The sequence below is a fragment of the Chiloscyllium punctatum genome, chromosome 6 (genome assembly GCF_047496795.1).
Source record: "Chiloscyllium punctatum isolate Juve2018m chromosome 6, sChiPun1.3, whole genome shotgun sequence".
Classification (NCBI taxonomy): domain Eukaryota; kingdom Metazoa; phylum Chordata; class Chondrichthyes; order Orectolobiformes; family Hemiscylliidae; genus Chiloscyllium; species Chiloscyllium punctatum.
Genome location: NC_092744.1, coordinates 89,063,387 through 89,079,961, shown reverse-complemented (window position 1 = coordinate 89,079,961; position 16,575 = coordinate 89,063,387). Strand labels below are relative to the sequence as shown.

Genomic DNA, 16,575 nt, shown 5'->3' with positions numbered 1-16,575 from the left:
ATTCCTCCAGGATAAGTAGAACCAGAACAGATTGTATATTACTTGAAGAGCAAGGCTACCTTTGCCAAAACATAAGTTAATGGAGAAACTCAGGATTCTGGAAACATCTGTGAAGAGAAAAGAGAGTTAATGTTTTGAGTTTGTTGACATTTCTTCAGAATGATTCCGAAGGGTCACTGGACTCAAAATATTAACTCTTCACAGATGCATCCAGACCTCTAGAGTTTCACCATGAGTTTCAAGTTTTGTTTGTTTCAGATCTCCAACATCTGCAATTCTCTGTTTTATTTTTGTCAAAAACCATCTAGCTTTACCCAATGCAGCTATTACCATTTTTATGTTAATGACTTGGTTGCTGAAACATATTTGTTTTGAAAAGTTGTTGCTGAACAGTGCAGCTAATTTCTTTATGGGCTTAGCATTTGATTTATGGTTTTGAGTGTACCTTTGACACTCATCTACTTTTTAACTGCCTGACAGAAGATCCTAGCTAATCCAACCACTCTTGCTTAATTCAGCCAGGCTTGCAATGTCAGGCAACATAGCTGGCCTCATTTTATTTGGGCTAGATGACCAGGACATTGAGAAGAGTTCCAAACTCATTCTGAGCTGTGTCTATGGTGTGTGATAATAAGATTGTGGTCAGCAGTGATGTTCTTTGTGGTTGAGTGGTCTGTGACTAGATTGAAACTTGAAGATTGGTATTGATAAGCTAGAAGAATCTATGACTTCCAAAGGGGAGGAGAGAGAAAGGGGAAAGAATAACAATCTCTCCATTTATTCCAAAAACAGCAGAATTGTTCAATAACAGATCTTCGTGATGGCTATTTTTCATCTCTGAGGCAACTGGAACAGGAAAACCAGCAGCTCCAAAAAGAATTGGCTGATGTGAGAAGCAAGCTGGAGACATCTGCTAAGGTGTCTCAGGACAGATATGAAAAGCTTCTGTTAGAGATACAGAGCAAGCTGATGGATATCAGAGAAACAGAGGATAGGTATGGAATCTTTGTCAGGCAATATATGTTAAAGTTCATCTTAAGCTCATTTAATTTCTAAATTGTTTATCATTTCTGGAGTATCAACTCATGTGCCAGAGATATGTGTTCAAACCACACCATGTAATAACTCTGAAATTAAATGCTGGTATCACTAATAATGATCCTCATAGAATCCCTACAGCGTGGAAGCAGGCTATTTGACCCATCAAGTCCACTCCAACCCTTCAAAGAACATCTCACCTAGAGCCACCCACCTACCCTATTCCTGTTCCAAATTTGAGAGAAGATTTGTAGCTCGGGTGCTCATTGTTGTGGTTCTGTTCGCCGAGCTGGGAACTTGTGTTGCTGAAGTTTCGTCCCCTGTCTAGGTGACATCCTCAGTGCTTGGGAACCTCCTGTGAAGCGCTTCTGTGATCTTTCCTCCGGCGTTTGTAGTGGTTTGTCTCTGCCGCTTCCGTTTGTCAGTTCCAGCTGTCCGTTGCAGTGGCTGGTATATTGGGTCCAGGTCGATGTGCTTATTGATTGAATCTGGGGATGAGTGCCATGCCTCTAGGAATTCCCTGGCTGTTCTCAGTTTGGCTTGTTCTATAATAGTAGTGTTGTCCCAGTCGAATTCATGTTGCTTGTCATCTGCGTGTGTGGCTACTAAGCCACAGATATCCTTAGTATCCTTAGTAGCCACACACGCAGATGACAAGCAACATGAATTCGACTGGGACAACACTACTATTATAGAACAAGCCAAACTGAGAACAGCCAGGGAATTCCTAGAGGCATGGCACTCATCCACAGATTCAATCAATAAGCACATTGATCTGGACCCAATGTACCGGCCACTGCAACGGACAGCTGGAACTGACAACCGGAAGCGGCAGATTCAAACCACTACAAATGCCGGAGGAAAGATCACAGAAGCGCTTCACTGGAGGCTCCCAAGCACTGAGGATGTCACCTAGACAGGGGACGAAACGTCTGCAACACAAATTCCCAGCTCGGCGAACAGAACCACAACACCCTATCCCTGTAAGCCTGCATTTCCCGCGGCTAATCCACCTGCATATCTCTGGACACTATGGGAAATTTAGCAAAACCAATCCATATAACCTGCATATTTTTGGATTGACCCTAAAATCTATCAAGATTAGTAAAGTCCTTCAGAGAAGGAAATCTGCCATCCTTTCCTGGTCTGGCTCCATACTGCAGATTCTCCTTTGTAGATGAGTCAGTGCCATTTGCTCAACAGCAGTTAGGGATGAACAATAAATCTTGCCCTTGACACTCCTATCATGAGGATCTTTTTAAAATTATAGGTCTGAGTCAGTATTTTAAGAGATGTAATATCAATTATCTCATAGCTACAACATGAAGGTTACATATTTTGCAGTAGTTACTTAGGATACTGTTTCAACTTAGCGATAGACCATTTTTGCTCAACATTACCAAATGAGTCAATATGAATAAAAATTCATCATTTACACTTACAATACCTTCCAAACTCTACAGTCATAGACACAATATCTATGATTAACTCAGAAAGCCAGTGATATTAATCAAATATTTTAATATCTAAAAGTAAACAAATCCACAGAAGTTTAAAGATGGATTGTATTAACCTGGCTCATGTTCCTTTTCTATATAAAATTGAGAACTGATGTAACTGTAGTGATTAAAATGGCGAAGGCAAATCAAATTAGCAAATGAGAACTATTTCCTCTGAGAGGAGAATCAACAGCAGGTGGAGCTAATCCCATAATTTATGCCAGGTTGTTTCAGGAGCAAAAATAGGGAGTTTTCTTTATACAAAGTATAGTGGAAAGCTGCAACACTTTGCTTCCAAAAATTCTTGTCGATCCTGAGGAATAGAATAGACTTTCAAGGCTGAGATCAATTGGTTAATGTTAGAAATTCCTGCAGAAAACTTTCAGCGTGCAGTGGGACATAAATGAAGCAAAAGCCAGCATGAAGCTAAAAATAAAAACTTTACAAGGCATAGTAGAAATGCAGTGGACTGGAAGAACTCTCAAATGTGCAGCACAATTACAAACAAGGTAATGAGTAGCAATGGAATATTTAAACATAAATATAATAAACTTTCCAAGAAATCGCTAGTGGCTGTGTTGCCATTTCTCTCCAAATTTATTTTGTGCTGCAACTCAGCTCCACTCTTGTAACCTGATCTTCCGATCCTGGCTTAGTATTTAGAAATGTGGAGTTTACCTGAAATGAAACCTTTCCCTTATAGAGCAGAATAGTCAGGGGCAGAAGGGCCCTGAGCAGTGCCTAGCCTCCCTCCCTCACCACCCGTGATACTGTGGCTCTGGATCCTACCCCTCACCCCTTTGTGCCTGTTGCATTGAGAACTGGTGAATGAGAGAGTTTTAAAGTTTAATTTTCTATTTAAAGTCCAATTTTTTTTTAAAATTAGGAATTTGCTGAAAATTACTCTAACTTGAGTTTACATTTTCAGCCTTGAATTGGACTCTCCACCTCCGATTTTTCAGAAGCTTGAATTCAGTTTTTATTTTGGAAAACATACAGAGAGACTTCCCTCATTAGGTGTAGAGCTGTTTTGGTCAGCAAAGTACTGCATGAGTGCACGGAGTATAAAATAGGAATTTGGGGGAAAGGGTGAATTTGGTGGTGCTTATTTCTTCTGCATCTAGAAGTTGCCTCTTACTTTGGTATGAGAGTAAAGCTGATTGCAGCAAGGGGCTGCAAACATTAGTATGATTATTTATAGTTATTTTTAATCTACCTGTTATGACGTACCTCTGGAGCAGGTAGAAGTTGAATCGCAGTATTCTGACGGATACTTTCAATTCACCCTGCTCCAAGATGTTATTGCACACCTGTGGAGCAGATAGGAGCTAAACCTGGGCCTCCTGATATAGAGACAGAAGCAATACCACTGCACCATGCAAGCCCCAATATTAAAATTATTTTCTAATCAGTGTGTTTGAAGATGTTATTACACAACTCTGGAGTGGGTGGATCTTAAACCCAAGCCTACTGGCTCAGAGGTTGGGATACCACTATGATATCATAAGAACCCCTTATGATTGTTTATAGGCTACCAAACTGGAGTGGCTATATAAGAAATGGTGTTAAACAGAAGATTAGAGAAGCACATAGCTTGGATAGAAGAAATCGTGGATGACTTTAATTTGCTTACAGACTGGCTCAACCTAATGAGCTGTAATGCAGTGGAGGATGAGTTTCTGGAGAGTAGTAGGGGGTATTCTAAAGCACTGTATGTGTAGAACCAACTGGAGAACAAGCTATTTTCGAATTATATAATTTGAAAAGGACTAATTAGTAATCATTTTATTTAACACCCTCACTTTCACATTCATCATAGAATCATAATTGAAACCATACAGTGTGGAAACAGGCCATTTGGCCCAACAAGTCCACATTGACCCTCCGAAAAGTAGCACACCCAGACCCGTTCTCTTATCCTATTGTTCTAGATATACCCCTGATTAATGGACCTACCCTACACGCTCCTGAACAAGGATGTGTGACATCGTAAACTTCCATAACACACTTATATTTGGAATTCACATAGTTCAATGTTTAGGGTGGCATGGTGGCTCAATGGTTAGCACTGTTGCCTCACAGTGCCAGGAATCTGGGTTCGATTCTAACCTCGGGCAACCGTCTGTGTGGAGTTTGCACATTCTCCCTGTGTCTGTGTGGGTTTCCTCTGGATGCTCTGGCTTCCTTCCCACAATCCAAAGATGTGCAGGTCAGGTGAATTGGCCATGCTAAATTTCCCATAGTATTCAGGGGTGTGTAGTCCATTATTCAGAGGTAAATCTAGAGCAATAGGGTAGGAGAATGTGTCTGGGTGGGTTACTTTTCAGAGGGTCAGTGTGGATTTGTTGGGCCAAATGGCCTGTTTCCACACTGTAGGGATTCAATGATGATACTACGATGAATGTGAAGTGAAGGTGTTAAATTTCAACAAAGAAAGTTATGAAGGTACGAGTGGCAAATTGATTTAGGGAAAATAGATTAAAAGATATGGCTGTATGCAGGCTATGGATAGTCTTTAAAGAGTGTAATTTGGCTTATAGCAACTATGCCTTTCATCAAGTGACAAAAAACCCAAAAACACTCAGTCAATCTTGGCTAACAACAGAAATTGAGGATTATGTAATATTAAAAGAAAAAGCCTATAAAGTTTCCAGAAATGGTAATAGCCCTGAGGATTGTGGTGGGGGCGGGGGCGGAATTTTAGAATATAGGATCATGAAAGTCAGAAGAGAATATGAATGTAAACTATCAAAAAGGTCTTTAAAAGCTTCAAATGGTACCTAAAAATGGAGGTGTTTTGTTAATAATAGGAAGAGGTGGAATTTATAATAGGAAATAAAGGAAAGGCAGAATATCTAAATGATTAGTTTTATGCTCATCTTCACTGTGAAAAATGCAAGAAATCTTCCAAAATTAAAGGTCCAAAGGACTCGGGAGAATAGATTGTGTGAATAAATTAATGGCACTGAAGATTGATATTCCAAAGGACATGATGTTCTTTTTCTCAAAATGTTGAAAGAAGCAGCTTTGAGATGATTGATATGTCTTTGATAATCTTTCAAAATTCTGTAGCTTCAGGAATGGCTCCTGTAAACTTTAAGAAAGCCTGTCTCTCACCACTATTTGAGAAGGGAGGAAGAGAGAAAAAAATTGAATTGCAGACCTAATGGCATTTTATCAACAGTAGAGAAATTGCTATAGTCTATTAAGTCTTGTAAAATCTTTGGAAGAAAGTCCTAAGAAAATTGATAACAGGGAGTTGATGAATATTGTATGCGTGGATTCTTTTGATTAAGCAACCTCCTGTGGTGGACTTCATCAAATTTAAGCACTTTAAACAAGTTTGTTGTGTACTGCATGGATTAAAGACTGATAACAGAAAATAGCGTATGAATAAAATGGATAATTCTCGTGTGGGAGACTATGACTAGTGGGGTACCACCAGGATTAATGCTACTTGGGGTCCCAGTTGTTCACAGCATATATCAATTATGTGTATGTGAGGACCAAAACTAAAATTTTCAAGTTTGCAGATGACAGAATACTAGATGACTATGAGGAAAATGTGAAATGGCTTCAGGAGAATTTGGACAGACTTGATGAATGGGCAAAAACATGGCAGGTAGAGGGGTGCAGGGAGCTGAAATCAGGTCAGGTAGGAGAGTGATTGTCGTGTAAATGCAACATATAGTTAGATTGCAGGTGAGATGTTCAGCAGGGAGTTGTGGATTGGCTTAATAGTTACTTTGGAGTTAGAACAAGTCAACATTCCTCTAACTTTTTTTTTAGATTATATTACATTACAATGTGGAAACAGGCCCTTCTGCCCAACAAGTCCACACCGACCCGCCACCCACCCATACCCCTACATTTACCCCTTACCTAACACTACGGGCAATTTAGCATGGCCATTTCACCTGACCTGCACATCTTTGGACTGTGGGAGGAAACCGGAGCACCCGGAGGAAACCCACGCAGACATGGGGAGAACGTGCAAACTCCACACAGTCAGTCGTCTGAGGCGGGAATTGAACCCGGGTCTCTGGCACTGTGAGGCAGCAGTGCTAACCACTGTGCCACCCACGTTTAATTCTATTTAATTATGTTTAATTATTAAGAGATCTTAAAGAGATTTTTTCAGAGGATTTTGAATGCAACAGAATTGTTCGTTGATAAACAAATTTCCAAGATAATTCCCATGGAGTCTGATAAATCTGGGTTTCCACAGGATCCCAATGTACTCACTCTCCCAATTGTCCTCTCTCCATCAAAATATCTGGGTCAATACATTAACATTGACAACATCCTGCATTGTCAACATCTTGGGGCTTACCATTCACCAAAGGCTGAACTAGACCAACCATAAACCTACTACTGTATCACTACAAGAGCAGCTCCAGGGCTTGGATTTCTGCAATTGGTAACTTACCCCTGACTCCTCAAAACTTGTCCAACTCATTCATACGTGCAATGAAACTCTGAGCGACAACAACAGGACAACAAACCTCACACAGCAAAAGGGTCACATCAAAAGTGTGGCAGAAGCAGGTAAAATCAAGGCGTCAAAATTAGACTGCTATTTGGAAAGGCAGAATCTGCAGGCTTGGGAGGGGACAAGGAAGGTAGAAGAATGGAACCAAGTTAGGTGGTCATTTGAAGAGTTGGCACATGTTGGACTGCAAAGCTGCACTTTGAGAGTACTTTGATTCTGTCTGTGTGTTGTTGCTGGTGATGGTCAAAGACTTGATTGAGATCTCCTTAATAGATTGGTTACATTACAGAATTTTCTTCTAAGGATCCTTTTTCATCACCCTTAAGCAGTGGGCATCTCTGACAAATATCAGCCGATCCCTAGTCACCCTGACAAGGTGATATTGGGCTGCCATTTTGAGCAACTGCAAATCTGTGATAATGGTGCTGCTATGTTAAAACTGTGTTAATTAAATGGACCATCCTGTTTGTTCTTATTACTCTTTGTACTGGTTTTGATATAACTTTAAAGTGGTTTATTAGCCCACTGGACAGTCAGTCACTAGAGCCATGTAACTAGAGTGATGTGTGGGCTGGACCAGATACCAGCATGAGGTTTTCTACCTTCAAGGTGTAAAATCAATTTTGCATAATTTGTTTTGGTCAAAATTCCCTTAAAATGTCCAAATGGTTCATGCAACATCCACTGGAGAATTCATGTTTTAAGCTTCCAACACAAGCTTTATTTCCATTCATAGTGAGCACAGTTGTATAATCTGAAAATGTCTCTGCATGAATGTTTGTAGGCGAGTGGAGGAGCTCCAGCTTGAACACAAGAAGGAAATCGAAGAACTTCAGAACAAACTTCGTGAGATGGTTGCCCACTCTGAAGAGGACAAATGTGACTTGCAAAGTCAGGCTCGGTGTTCTGAGTCCAACTTTCACAATTTAACAGAGGGTCGAGTCACTGAGAGGACCTTTTCCAAGACCATTCAGAGTGATTCATCAGATGCTTCGCTTTCTGAGTCCTTGCGTGGAGCCACCTCTTGTGTCACTTTGTCTGCAGATGAAAATGAAGCAGACTTTTCTGACAATTTGTCAGCACAGTCTGCCCATTCACTTCCCAGTGAGCAGTTTCTGCCTTTGGTGAGTCTGCTTTATTGTATATTCATTTTTTGTATGAAGGCATGCCACTCCTCTATGAATTTTCAGCTTGTTGCACACTGTAAACATGTGGGGTTTTGATGGAGCAAGCAAGGAGAAATGTTTTACCTGGCAGGAGGATTGGCAATGAAGGAACACCTCACATGATTGACAATCTGAATTAGGAATCCATCAGGGATGATTTCCTAAAGCAATATGACATGCAGCCAACCAAAGAGGGAGGGGGTATGAGGGAGGGTGGTTGTGGGGGAAGACCCTCTCAGCCAGTTATATGGTAAACAACTGAGGAGGAAGAAGATGAAGAGAAGAGGCACTCATCCCAGTCCATTTGGAGTCATAGAGATGTACAGCAAGCAAACAGACCCTTTGGTCCAACTTGGCCATGACGACCAGATATTCAAACTTAATCCAGTCCCATTGGCCCATATCTCTCTAAACCCTTCCTATGGTATAACGGCTGCAGAAAGGAAGTTTGAGGGGGATCTGCCTCTGGAGGTAGTATGGGCTGAAGTCAGAAATAGGAAAGGTGCAGTCACCTTGTTGGGTGTTTATTATAGGCCCCCCAATAGCAGCAGAGATGTGGAGAAACAGATTGGGAAACAGATTTTGGAAAGGTGCAGAAGCCACAGGGTCGTAGTCATGGGCGACTTCAACTTCCCAAATATTGATTGGAAGCTCTTTAGATCAAGTAGATTGGATGGGGCGGTGTTTGTGCAGTGTGTCCAGGAAGCTTTTCTAACGCAGTATGTAGATTGTCCAACCAGAGGGGAGGCCATATTGGATTTGGTACTCGGTAACGAACCGGGACAAGTGGTGGGCTTGTTAGTGGGTGAACATTTTGGTGATGGCGACCACAGTTCTGTGACTTTCACCTTGGTTATGGAGAGAGATAGGTGCGCACAACAAGGAAGTTTTTACAATTGGGGGAAGGGAAATTACGATGCTGTAAGACAGGATTTGAGGAGCATACGTTGGGAGCATAGGCTGTCAGGGAAGGATGTGGTGGAAATGTGGGACTTTTTCAAGGAGCAGATACGACGTGTCCTTGATATGTATGTACCGATCAGGCAGGAAAGAAATGGTCGTGTGAGGGAGCCTTGGTTGACGAGGGAGGTTGAATGTCTAGTAAAGAGGAAGAAGGAGGCTTACATAAGGTTGAGGAAACAAGGTTCAGACAGAGCAGTGGAGGGATACAGGATAGCCAGAAGGGACCTGAAGAAAGGGATTAGGAGAGCTAAGAGAGGGCATGAAAAATCCCTGGCGGATAGGATCAAGGATAACCCCAAGGCATTCTATGCGTATGTGAGAAACCTGAGAATGACGAGAACGAGGGTAGGTCCGATCAAGGACAGTGGTGGGAGACTGTGTATTGAGTCGGAAGAGATAGGAGAGGTCTTGAACAAGTACTTCTCTTCAGTATTTACGAACGAGAGGGACCGTATTGTTGAAGAGGAGAGTGTGAAACGGACTGATAAGCTAGAAGAGATACCTGTTAGGAAGGAAGATGTGTTGGACATTTTGAACAACTTGAGGATAGACAAGTCCCCCGGGCCTGACGGGATATATCCTAGGATTATGTGGGAAGCAAGAGAGGAAATTGCAGTACCGTTGGCAATGATCTTCTCGTCTTCACTGGCAACTGGGGTGGTACCAGGGGACTGGAGAGTAGCGAATGTTGTGCCCCTGTTCAAAAAAGGGAATAGGGATAACCCCGGGAATTACAGGCCAGTTAGTCTTACTTCTGTGGTAGGCAAAGTAATGGAAAGGGTACTGAGGGATAGGATTTACGAGTATCTGGAAAGACACTGCTTGATTAGGGACAGCCAGCACGGATTTGTGAAGGGTAGGTCTTGCCTTACAAGTCTTATTGAATTCTTCGAGGAGGTGACCAAGCATGTGGATGAGGGTAGAGCAGTGGATGTAGTGTACATGGATTTTAGTAAGGCATTTGATAAGGTTCCCCATGGTAGGCTTATGCGGAAAGTCAGGAGGCATGGGATAGAGGGAAATTTGGCCAATTGGATAGAAAACTGGCTAACCGGTCGAAGTCAGAGAGTGGTGGTAGATGGTAAATATTCAGCATGGAGTCCAGTTACAAGTGGAGTTCCGCAGGGATCAGTTCTGGGTCCTCTGCTGTTTTTAATTTTTATTAATGACTTAGAGGAGGGAGTCGAAGGGTGGGTCAGTAAATTTGCAGATGATACAAAGATAGGTGGAGTTGTGGACAGTGAGGAGGGCTGTTGTCGGCTGCAGAGGGACTTAGATATGATGCAGAGCTGGGCTGAGGAGTGGCAGATGGAGTTCAACCCTGCCAAGTGTGAGGTTGTCCATTTTGGAAGAACAAATAAGAATGCGGAATACAGGGTTAATGGTAGGGTTCTTGGTCAGGTGGAGGAACAGAGGGATCTTGGGGTCTATGTACATAGATCTTTGAAGGTTGCCACTCAGGTGGATAGAGTTTGTAAGAAGGCCTATGGAGCATTATCGTTCATTAGCAGAGGGATTGAATTCAAGAGTCGTGAGGTGATGTTGCAGCTGTAAAGGACTTTGGTTAGGACACATTTGGAGTACTGTGTGCAGTTCTGGTCGCCTCACTTTAGGAAAGATGTGGAAGCTTTGGAGAGGGTGCAGAGAAGATTTACCAGGATGTTGCCTGGAATGGAGAGTAGGTCGTACGAGGATAGGTTGAGAGTTCTCGGCCTTTTCTCGTTGGAACGGCGAAGGATGAGGGGTGACTTGATAGAGGTTTATAAGATGATCAGAGGAATAGATAGAGTAGACAGTCAGAAACTTTTTCCCCGGGTACAACAGAGTGTTACAAGGGGACATAAATTTAAGGTGAAGGGTGGAAGGTATAGGGGAGATGTCAGGGGTGGGTTCTTTACCCAGAGAGTGGTGGGGGCATGGAATGCGCTGCCCGAGGGAGTGGTAGAGTCAGATTCATTGGCGACCTTTAAGCGGCATTTGGATAGGTTCATGGATGGGTGCTTAATCTAGGATAGAAGTTCGGCACAACATCGTGGGCCGAAGGGCCTGTTCTGTGCTGTATTGTTCTATGTTCTATGTTCTATGTCTTTTAAATGCTGTAATTGTACCAGCCTCCACTACTTCCTCTGACACCTCATTTCATACACGCACTATCCTCTGTGTAAAAATTTTGCCCCTTGGTCTCCATTTATATCTTCTGCTCTTACCCTAAACCTATGTCCTCTAGTTCTGGACTCCTCCACCCCGACGAAAAGACCTTGTCTATTTACCCTATTCATGCCCCTAATGATTTTATAAACCTCAATAATGTCACACCTCGGCCTCCAACACTCCAGGGAAAACAGCCCCAGCCTATTCAGCTTCTCCCTACAGCTCAAGTCCTCCAACCTTGGCAATATCCTTGTAAATCTTTTCTGAATCCTTTCAAGTTTCACAACATCCTTCTGGAAGGAGACCAGAATTGCACGTGATTTTCCAAAAGTGTCCTAACCAATGTCCTATACAGCCACAACATGACCTCCCAGCTTCTGTACTCAATAGTCTGCCTAATAAAGGAAAGCATACCAAACACCGCCTTCACTATCCTATCTACCTGCAACTCTACTTTCAAGAAACTGTGAACCTGTATTCCAATGTCTCTTTGTTCAGCATCACTCCTCAGGACCCTACCATTAAGTGTATAAGTCCTGCTCTGATTTGCTTTTGCAAAATGCACCACATCGCATTGATCAAAATTAAACTCCATCTGCTACTCCTCAGCCCATTGGCCTATCTGATCAAGATCCTGTTATAATTTGAGGTTATCTTCTTCACTGTCCTCTACACCTCCAATTTCGGTATCATCTGCAAACGTACTAACCATGCCTCCAGTGTTCACATCCAAATCATTTATATAAATGATGAAAAGCAGCGGACCCAAAACCAATCCTTGTGACACAACACTGGTCACAGGCCTCCAGTATGAAAAACAACCCTCACCACCACCTTCTGTCTCCTACCTTCGAGTCAATTCTGTATCAAAATGGCTAGTTCTCCCTGTATTCCATGAGGTCTAACCTTGCTAACTAGCCTCCCATGGGAAACCTTGTCGAACACTTGCTGAAATCCATATAGATCACGTCCACTGCTCTGACCTCATCAATCCTCTTTGTTACGTCCTCTCCAGGTAGTCCATAATCAGCTCATCTGACTGAGATTTTTCAGTCCCTAAAACCTCCTCTTCACTTGTACACATGTTACTTTCCCTCCCACTATCACAAATGTTTGGCCACAATACAAAAACAAAAGTCACCACACCAACCTAAATTCATGAATCAAGCCATATTGCATATACGCATTCCCCTACTCGCTGGTGTGCATCTCCTTTAAAGGAACTCTTGTGCACCTTAATATCTGCAACATGTTTGGTGATTTTGTGAGGAAGACTGCAGATCCTTCCCAGATTACATGGATTCCTTTGGATAGATAGCACTGGGTAAAGAATTTATGGAGCATATGGAAGGATGCCCAGGGATCAGATATTTTCAGGCCCAGTTTTGGCCCCAGCTCTTATCATCTGTATCTGTGTTCAGATTTGCTTTCCAACTTGTGTTTTCCTGGTTTAGTTCTGTTACCACCAAATACAGTTATTATCCATTATTCACAAACACTGTTGGGTAGTGTGCTGTAATATATCTGTATGATGTGATTGTCATATTTGAATAGCTGATGTGTGCTTGATATGGGATTTTTGTAGCAGTGCTGAACTGAGATGACACAATATGACTGCTGTGTGAATCATGATTGATGATAGAAATGCAGGCTTTTGACTTCCTTTGTGTTTTTTTTCATAATCGCAGCATGTGTGAAAAGGCTTTCCAGCCAGCTAGCTACTTTTGACATGTAGTCTCTGTTATAATGCAGCACCAGTTCATGCACTGCAGGCTCCCACAAATAACAATGTAATAATGACTGGGTCGTATGTTTTTGTGATGGTGATTATTGGTAGGTGTGTGATTTTGCACTAACTGGTATGTGGGGCCAGCCATACACTTGTGTGGATATGGCATGAGGTACTGACCTTGAGTATTCAGGCAAGTTCATTGAACTACTTCCAGCATTGCATCTCATCCTCAGGTCTAGACTTCTGACAATCATCTGCTCAGCTACATTGTTCCCTCTGCCTTTGTTCAGTTTGACTGGAGGGCCTCCTACTCTTCACACCAACATCAAGGGATGTTCGTGTCTACTCACTGCCTTGTTCTGCTATAGTTCAGTGTTCTTCATGCTTCCTTTCTTTTTCTGTAATTGCTTCCAATGCAAGGATACACCTACCTGTTTAAAAAGTACAGAATAACTTTACATGGTAATACTGTTACACAAAGTCTTGAAGTAAGGTGAGGTGATGGTGTAATGTTAATATCATGAGACTCATAATTCAGACGCCCAGGCAAATGTTCTGGCAGCAAGGGTTTGAATCCTACTGAAGCAAATGGCAAAATTTGAATTCAGCAAAAATCTGGAATAAAAATCTGTTCCAATGAGGCCAAGTAACTGTTGTCAATTGTCTCTCATCCTTACCTATGTGTGACCACAGAAATATCTAGGCAATGAAGGGTGGGCAGTTAAAGCTGGACTAGCCAGCAGCACCAACAAACCATGAATCAAAACAAAATTCAGTTTCTTGCTGGTTACCACAGCTACCTTGCCAGTTAACAAGCAGCAGAACTGTACAAGCTGCCCACAACATTAACAACATGTTGTGAAGTTGTAGGTGTGTACTGTACCTTTGAGAGGGTGGAATCTGGCACGGACCTAGAGAGGCACAGAGAGTGCTAAAGAAGTTAAAAATGTAATATTCAGTTGAAACAAATAGCCTGGAGCTGCATTGCCATGGTCCAAAACAAATTCAAATTTGGCCAATCAGTTTAAATTATGTTCTAGATACCAAGGTGCAATCGACTTTGAATTTTACTGTTTTGGATGACATCAAACCAATGAAATGATATATGTTTTGGGTTATAAAATCAGACGTTTTGAACAGTTAGAGGGGAGAACAGCAAAGAGCAGCCAATCAAGCACCAAGACTGACAATAGCTCTCTGAAGGGTGCCTGTCCGTAAGAAATTTGTGCAGCAGAACCCCAAAGCCAACCTCGAGAAATCTACAGAGAAAGTTTGACATCCGAAGACAATAACTGGGTTTGAAATTGATTTTGCCATAAATTCAAAAGGGAATTTATTGGACAAGTATTGTTGAGTGCGGGTGGCGGGGGAGGGGGGGATATAGAAATAGGTTTAAGAGAATGAAGTTGTAAATAGTTGTTGTTTAATGTTCTCTTTTGGACTTAAAATTGTTCATTTTTACTTTAACTAGTAAGATCTGACATGGTTGTTTGCCTCAAAATATAACAGATTATGGCATGAGGTGAGCTTTTTTGTGTGTTAGGTTTAAATTAGCAGAGAGGTTTACCCTGTGCCGTAACACATGCACGAATAAGTTATGCACTTTGTCACTCACCTCCCCTTTCCAAGCTCTGTTAAATTTCCTAGGCAGCGTGTGGGGGAAAAAAGGTGCCTGAAATTGTTTTGACCTATTGTCTAAAAATGTTGCTCTGAATGCAGTTCGGTTAGGACTTTAGCTTTTGCACAAATGTTGCATCAAATTGCCACCATTTGTAGTTAGAGGTCTTCATTTATACTCTGAGCACACACCATAAACCACCTCATATCTGTACATGATAGTGCTAATCTGTATATAGTGGTCCTACTTCTTGTTTTATTGTTTGTACTCACGTTGGTTAATGTGTTTCAGAGCCCAAAAATTGCATCCACAAAGACATCGATTGCAGTCAGGTATCTCGAGGAAGAGGACAAGAGGTCACAGAAACTTTTGCAGCGTCTGGACACGCATATTGAGGAACTCAAAACTGAAAGTGAAAGAACTGTTGACAAATATGTATACTCCACTGTGATGGAAAAGCAACTCTCAGGCTCCAAACAATGAACTTTACTCAGCATGAGACTGAATAAATGGAGCTACTGTTCGTACTATCTGGCCTCAGTAATGGGTGCATTTTGATTCCTGGAGCTGTACCTAATGTGCATTAGGGTATACATTAACCATTCTTATCACTTGGATTCTTAATAACTTGTGGTATTGTAGCTTTTTGTTCATTCATCCCAAAGTTATGTCATCTTGTGGTGTGTAATCATGTTAGTCTGCACCAGCATGCTTCACAAAGTGTGTTTGTGCTGTTCTTGGGAGGTAAACATCAAGCTGTCAAAAATCCAACCTCTGCCTATGAAGGCTTCTATTTTCAGAGATGGCTCTGAGAAACCACTCCAGTCCCTACAACATTTCAACTGTCAAGCTTACAAGGTAATGGTTACATCAATATTTCTGAGCAAACACACATGAACCTTTGAAAATTGGCTGATGTCACTACATTGATGCTGTGTTAAGGATATTGAAGTGATCCAGCTTTTTCAATAATCTGTCCAAAATGCTGAAAATTAGTGTTTCTGTCAAAGGAAAGAAGGCATCAGTTCTCATCGTGATTGCTGTATGTTTGTACAATGTCATGGCCAACAATGACATACTAATAAATTGTGTTTTAAACTTTTTTGTTTAAATAGTATTTTCCATGTCTGAAGTTGTAGTACTTGTTTACATTTTTGATGCTGTTATAAATAGTGGTGAATAAATGCTGCTTAACAGCCTGGTTCAAACCCCAGCTCTCACTGACAGAGTTATATTAATGTAGCTGAAGGAAGGAAACCAATAAAATTATACTCTGTTTCAGATCATGTTTACCTTTTTAGTTATGTGTAAGTGACAGGTTGTCACTCCAGAGTGGTGGTTTTACTTAAAAGAATCTGCATATTCCTGAAAGGACAAATCAATGAAGTGTTATTTTGTGAAGGAAGCCTCCAGTGCTGAATTATAGTTGTATATTTATGTACATAAGATTTATCAATAAACTTTATACACAATAGAAACAACTTTTCCAGTTTGTTTTATTAAAATACATTTAGCTACGTATTAGATTGATATAAAATGAACCTAAAGCCTTTTGCATTTTTGCTTTGCCAATTGTAATATTATGACCTAACGTTATACATGCATTGAGTATAAAAGATTACATGATGGAAGATTACAGACCTTAAATATTATGCTCACTTTTCACGGAGCTACCTAACTTGCAGAGTATTTCTAGCATTTAAGATTTTATTTAAGACTTCTTTTGTTTTTGTGTTGAGGTGGGCCTAGACATTTTTAACAGGCATGTTATTACACACTTCTGGAGCAAGTGGGACTTGAACCCAGGCCTCCTGGCTCAGAGGAAGGGACAGTATCACCTGAACACACAACAATACAGCACAGGAACTGGCCCTTCAGCCTCCAATATCTGTGCCAATCATGATGCCATTCTAAAC

At 41.5% G+C, this 16,575-nt stretch overlaps 1 protein-coding gene across 7 annotated transcripts in view; it reads left to right on the top strand.

Moving 5' to 3' along the window:
• cep63 (centrosomal protein 63) overlaps nucleotides 1–16,124 on the top strand; it is a 117,425-nt gene extending 101,301 nt beyond the window's left edge. For 5 of the 7 annotated variants that reach the window (XM_072573224.1, XM_072573221.1, XM_072573220.1 and 2 more), the window contains 3 exons: nucleotides 793–995; nucleotides 7,814–8,153; nucleotides 14,951–16,124. In XM_072573224.1, the coding sequence (XP_072429325.1) occupies nucleotides 793–995; nucleotides 7,814–8,153; nucleotides 14,951–15,142 (735 nt within the window). In that variant the 3' untranslated portion in view covers nucleotides 15,143–16,124. The remainder of the gene's footprint in view (nucleotides 1–792; nucleotides 996–7,813; nucleotides 8,154–14,950) is intronic. The other 2 variants (XM_072573223.1, XM_072573222.1) reach the window with 1 other exon arrangement.
• The last annotated feature ends 451 nt before the right edge of the window (nucleotides 16,125–16,575 follow it).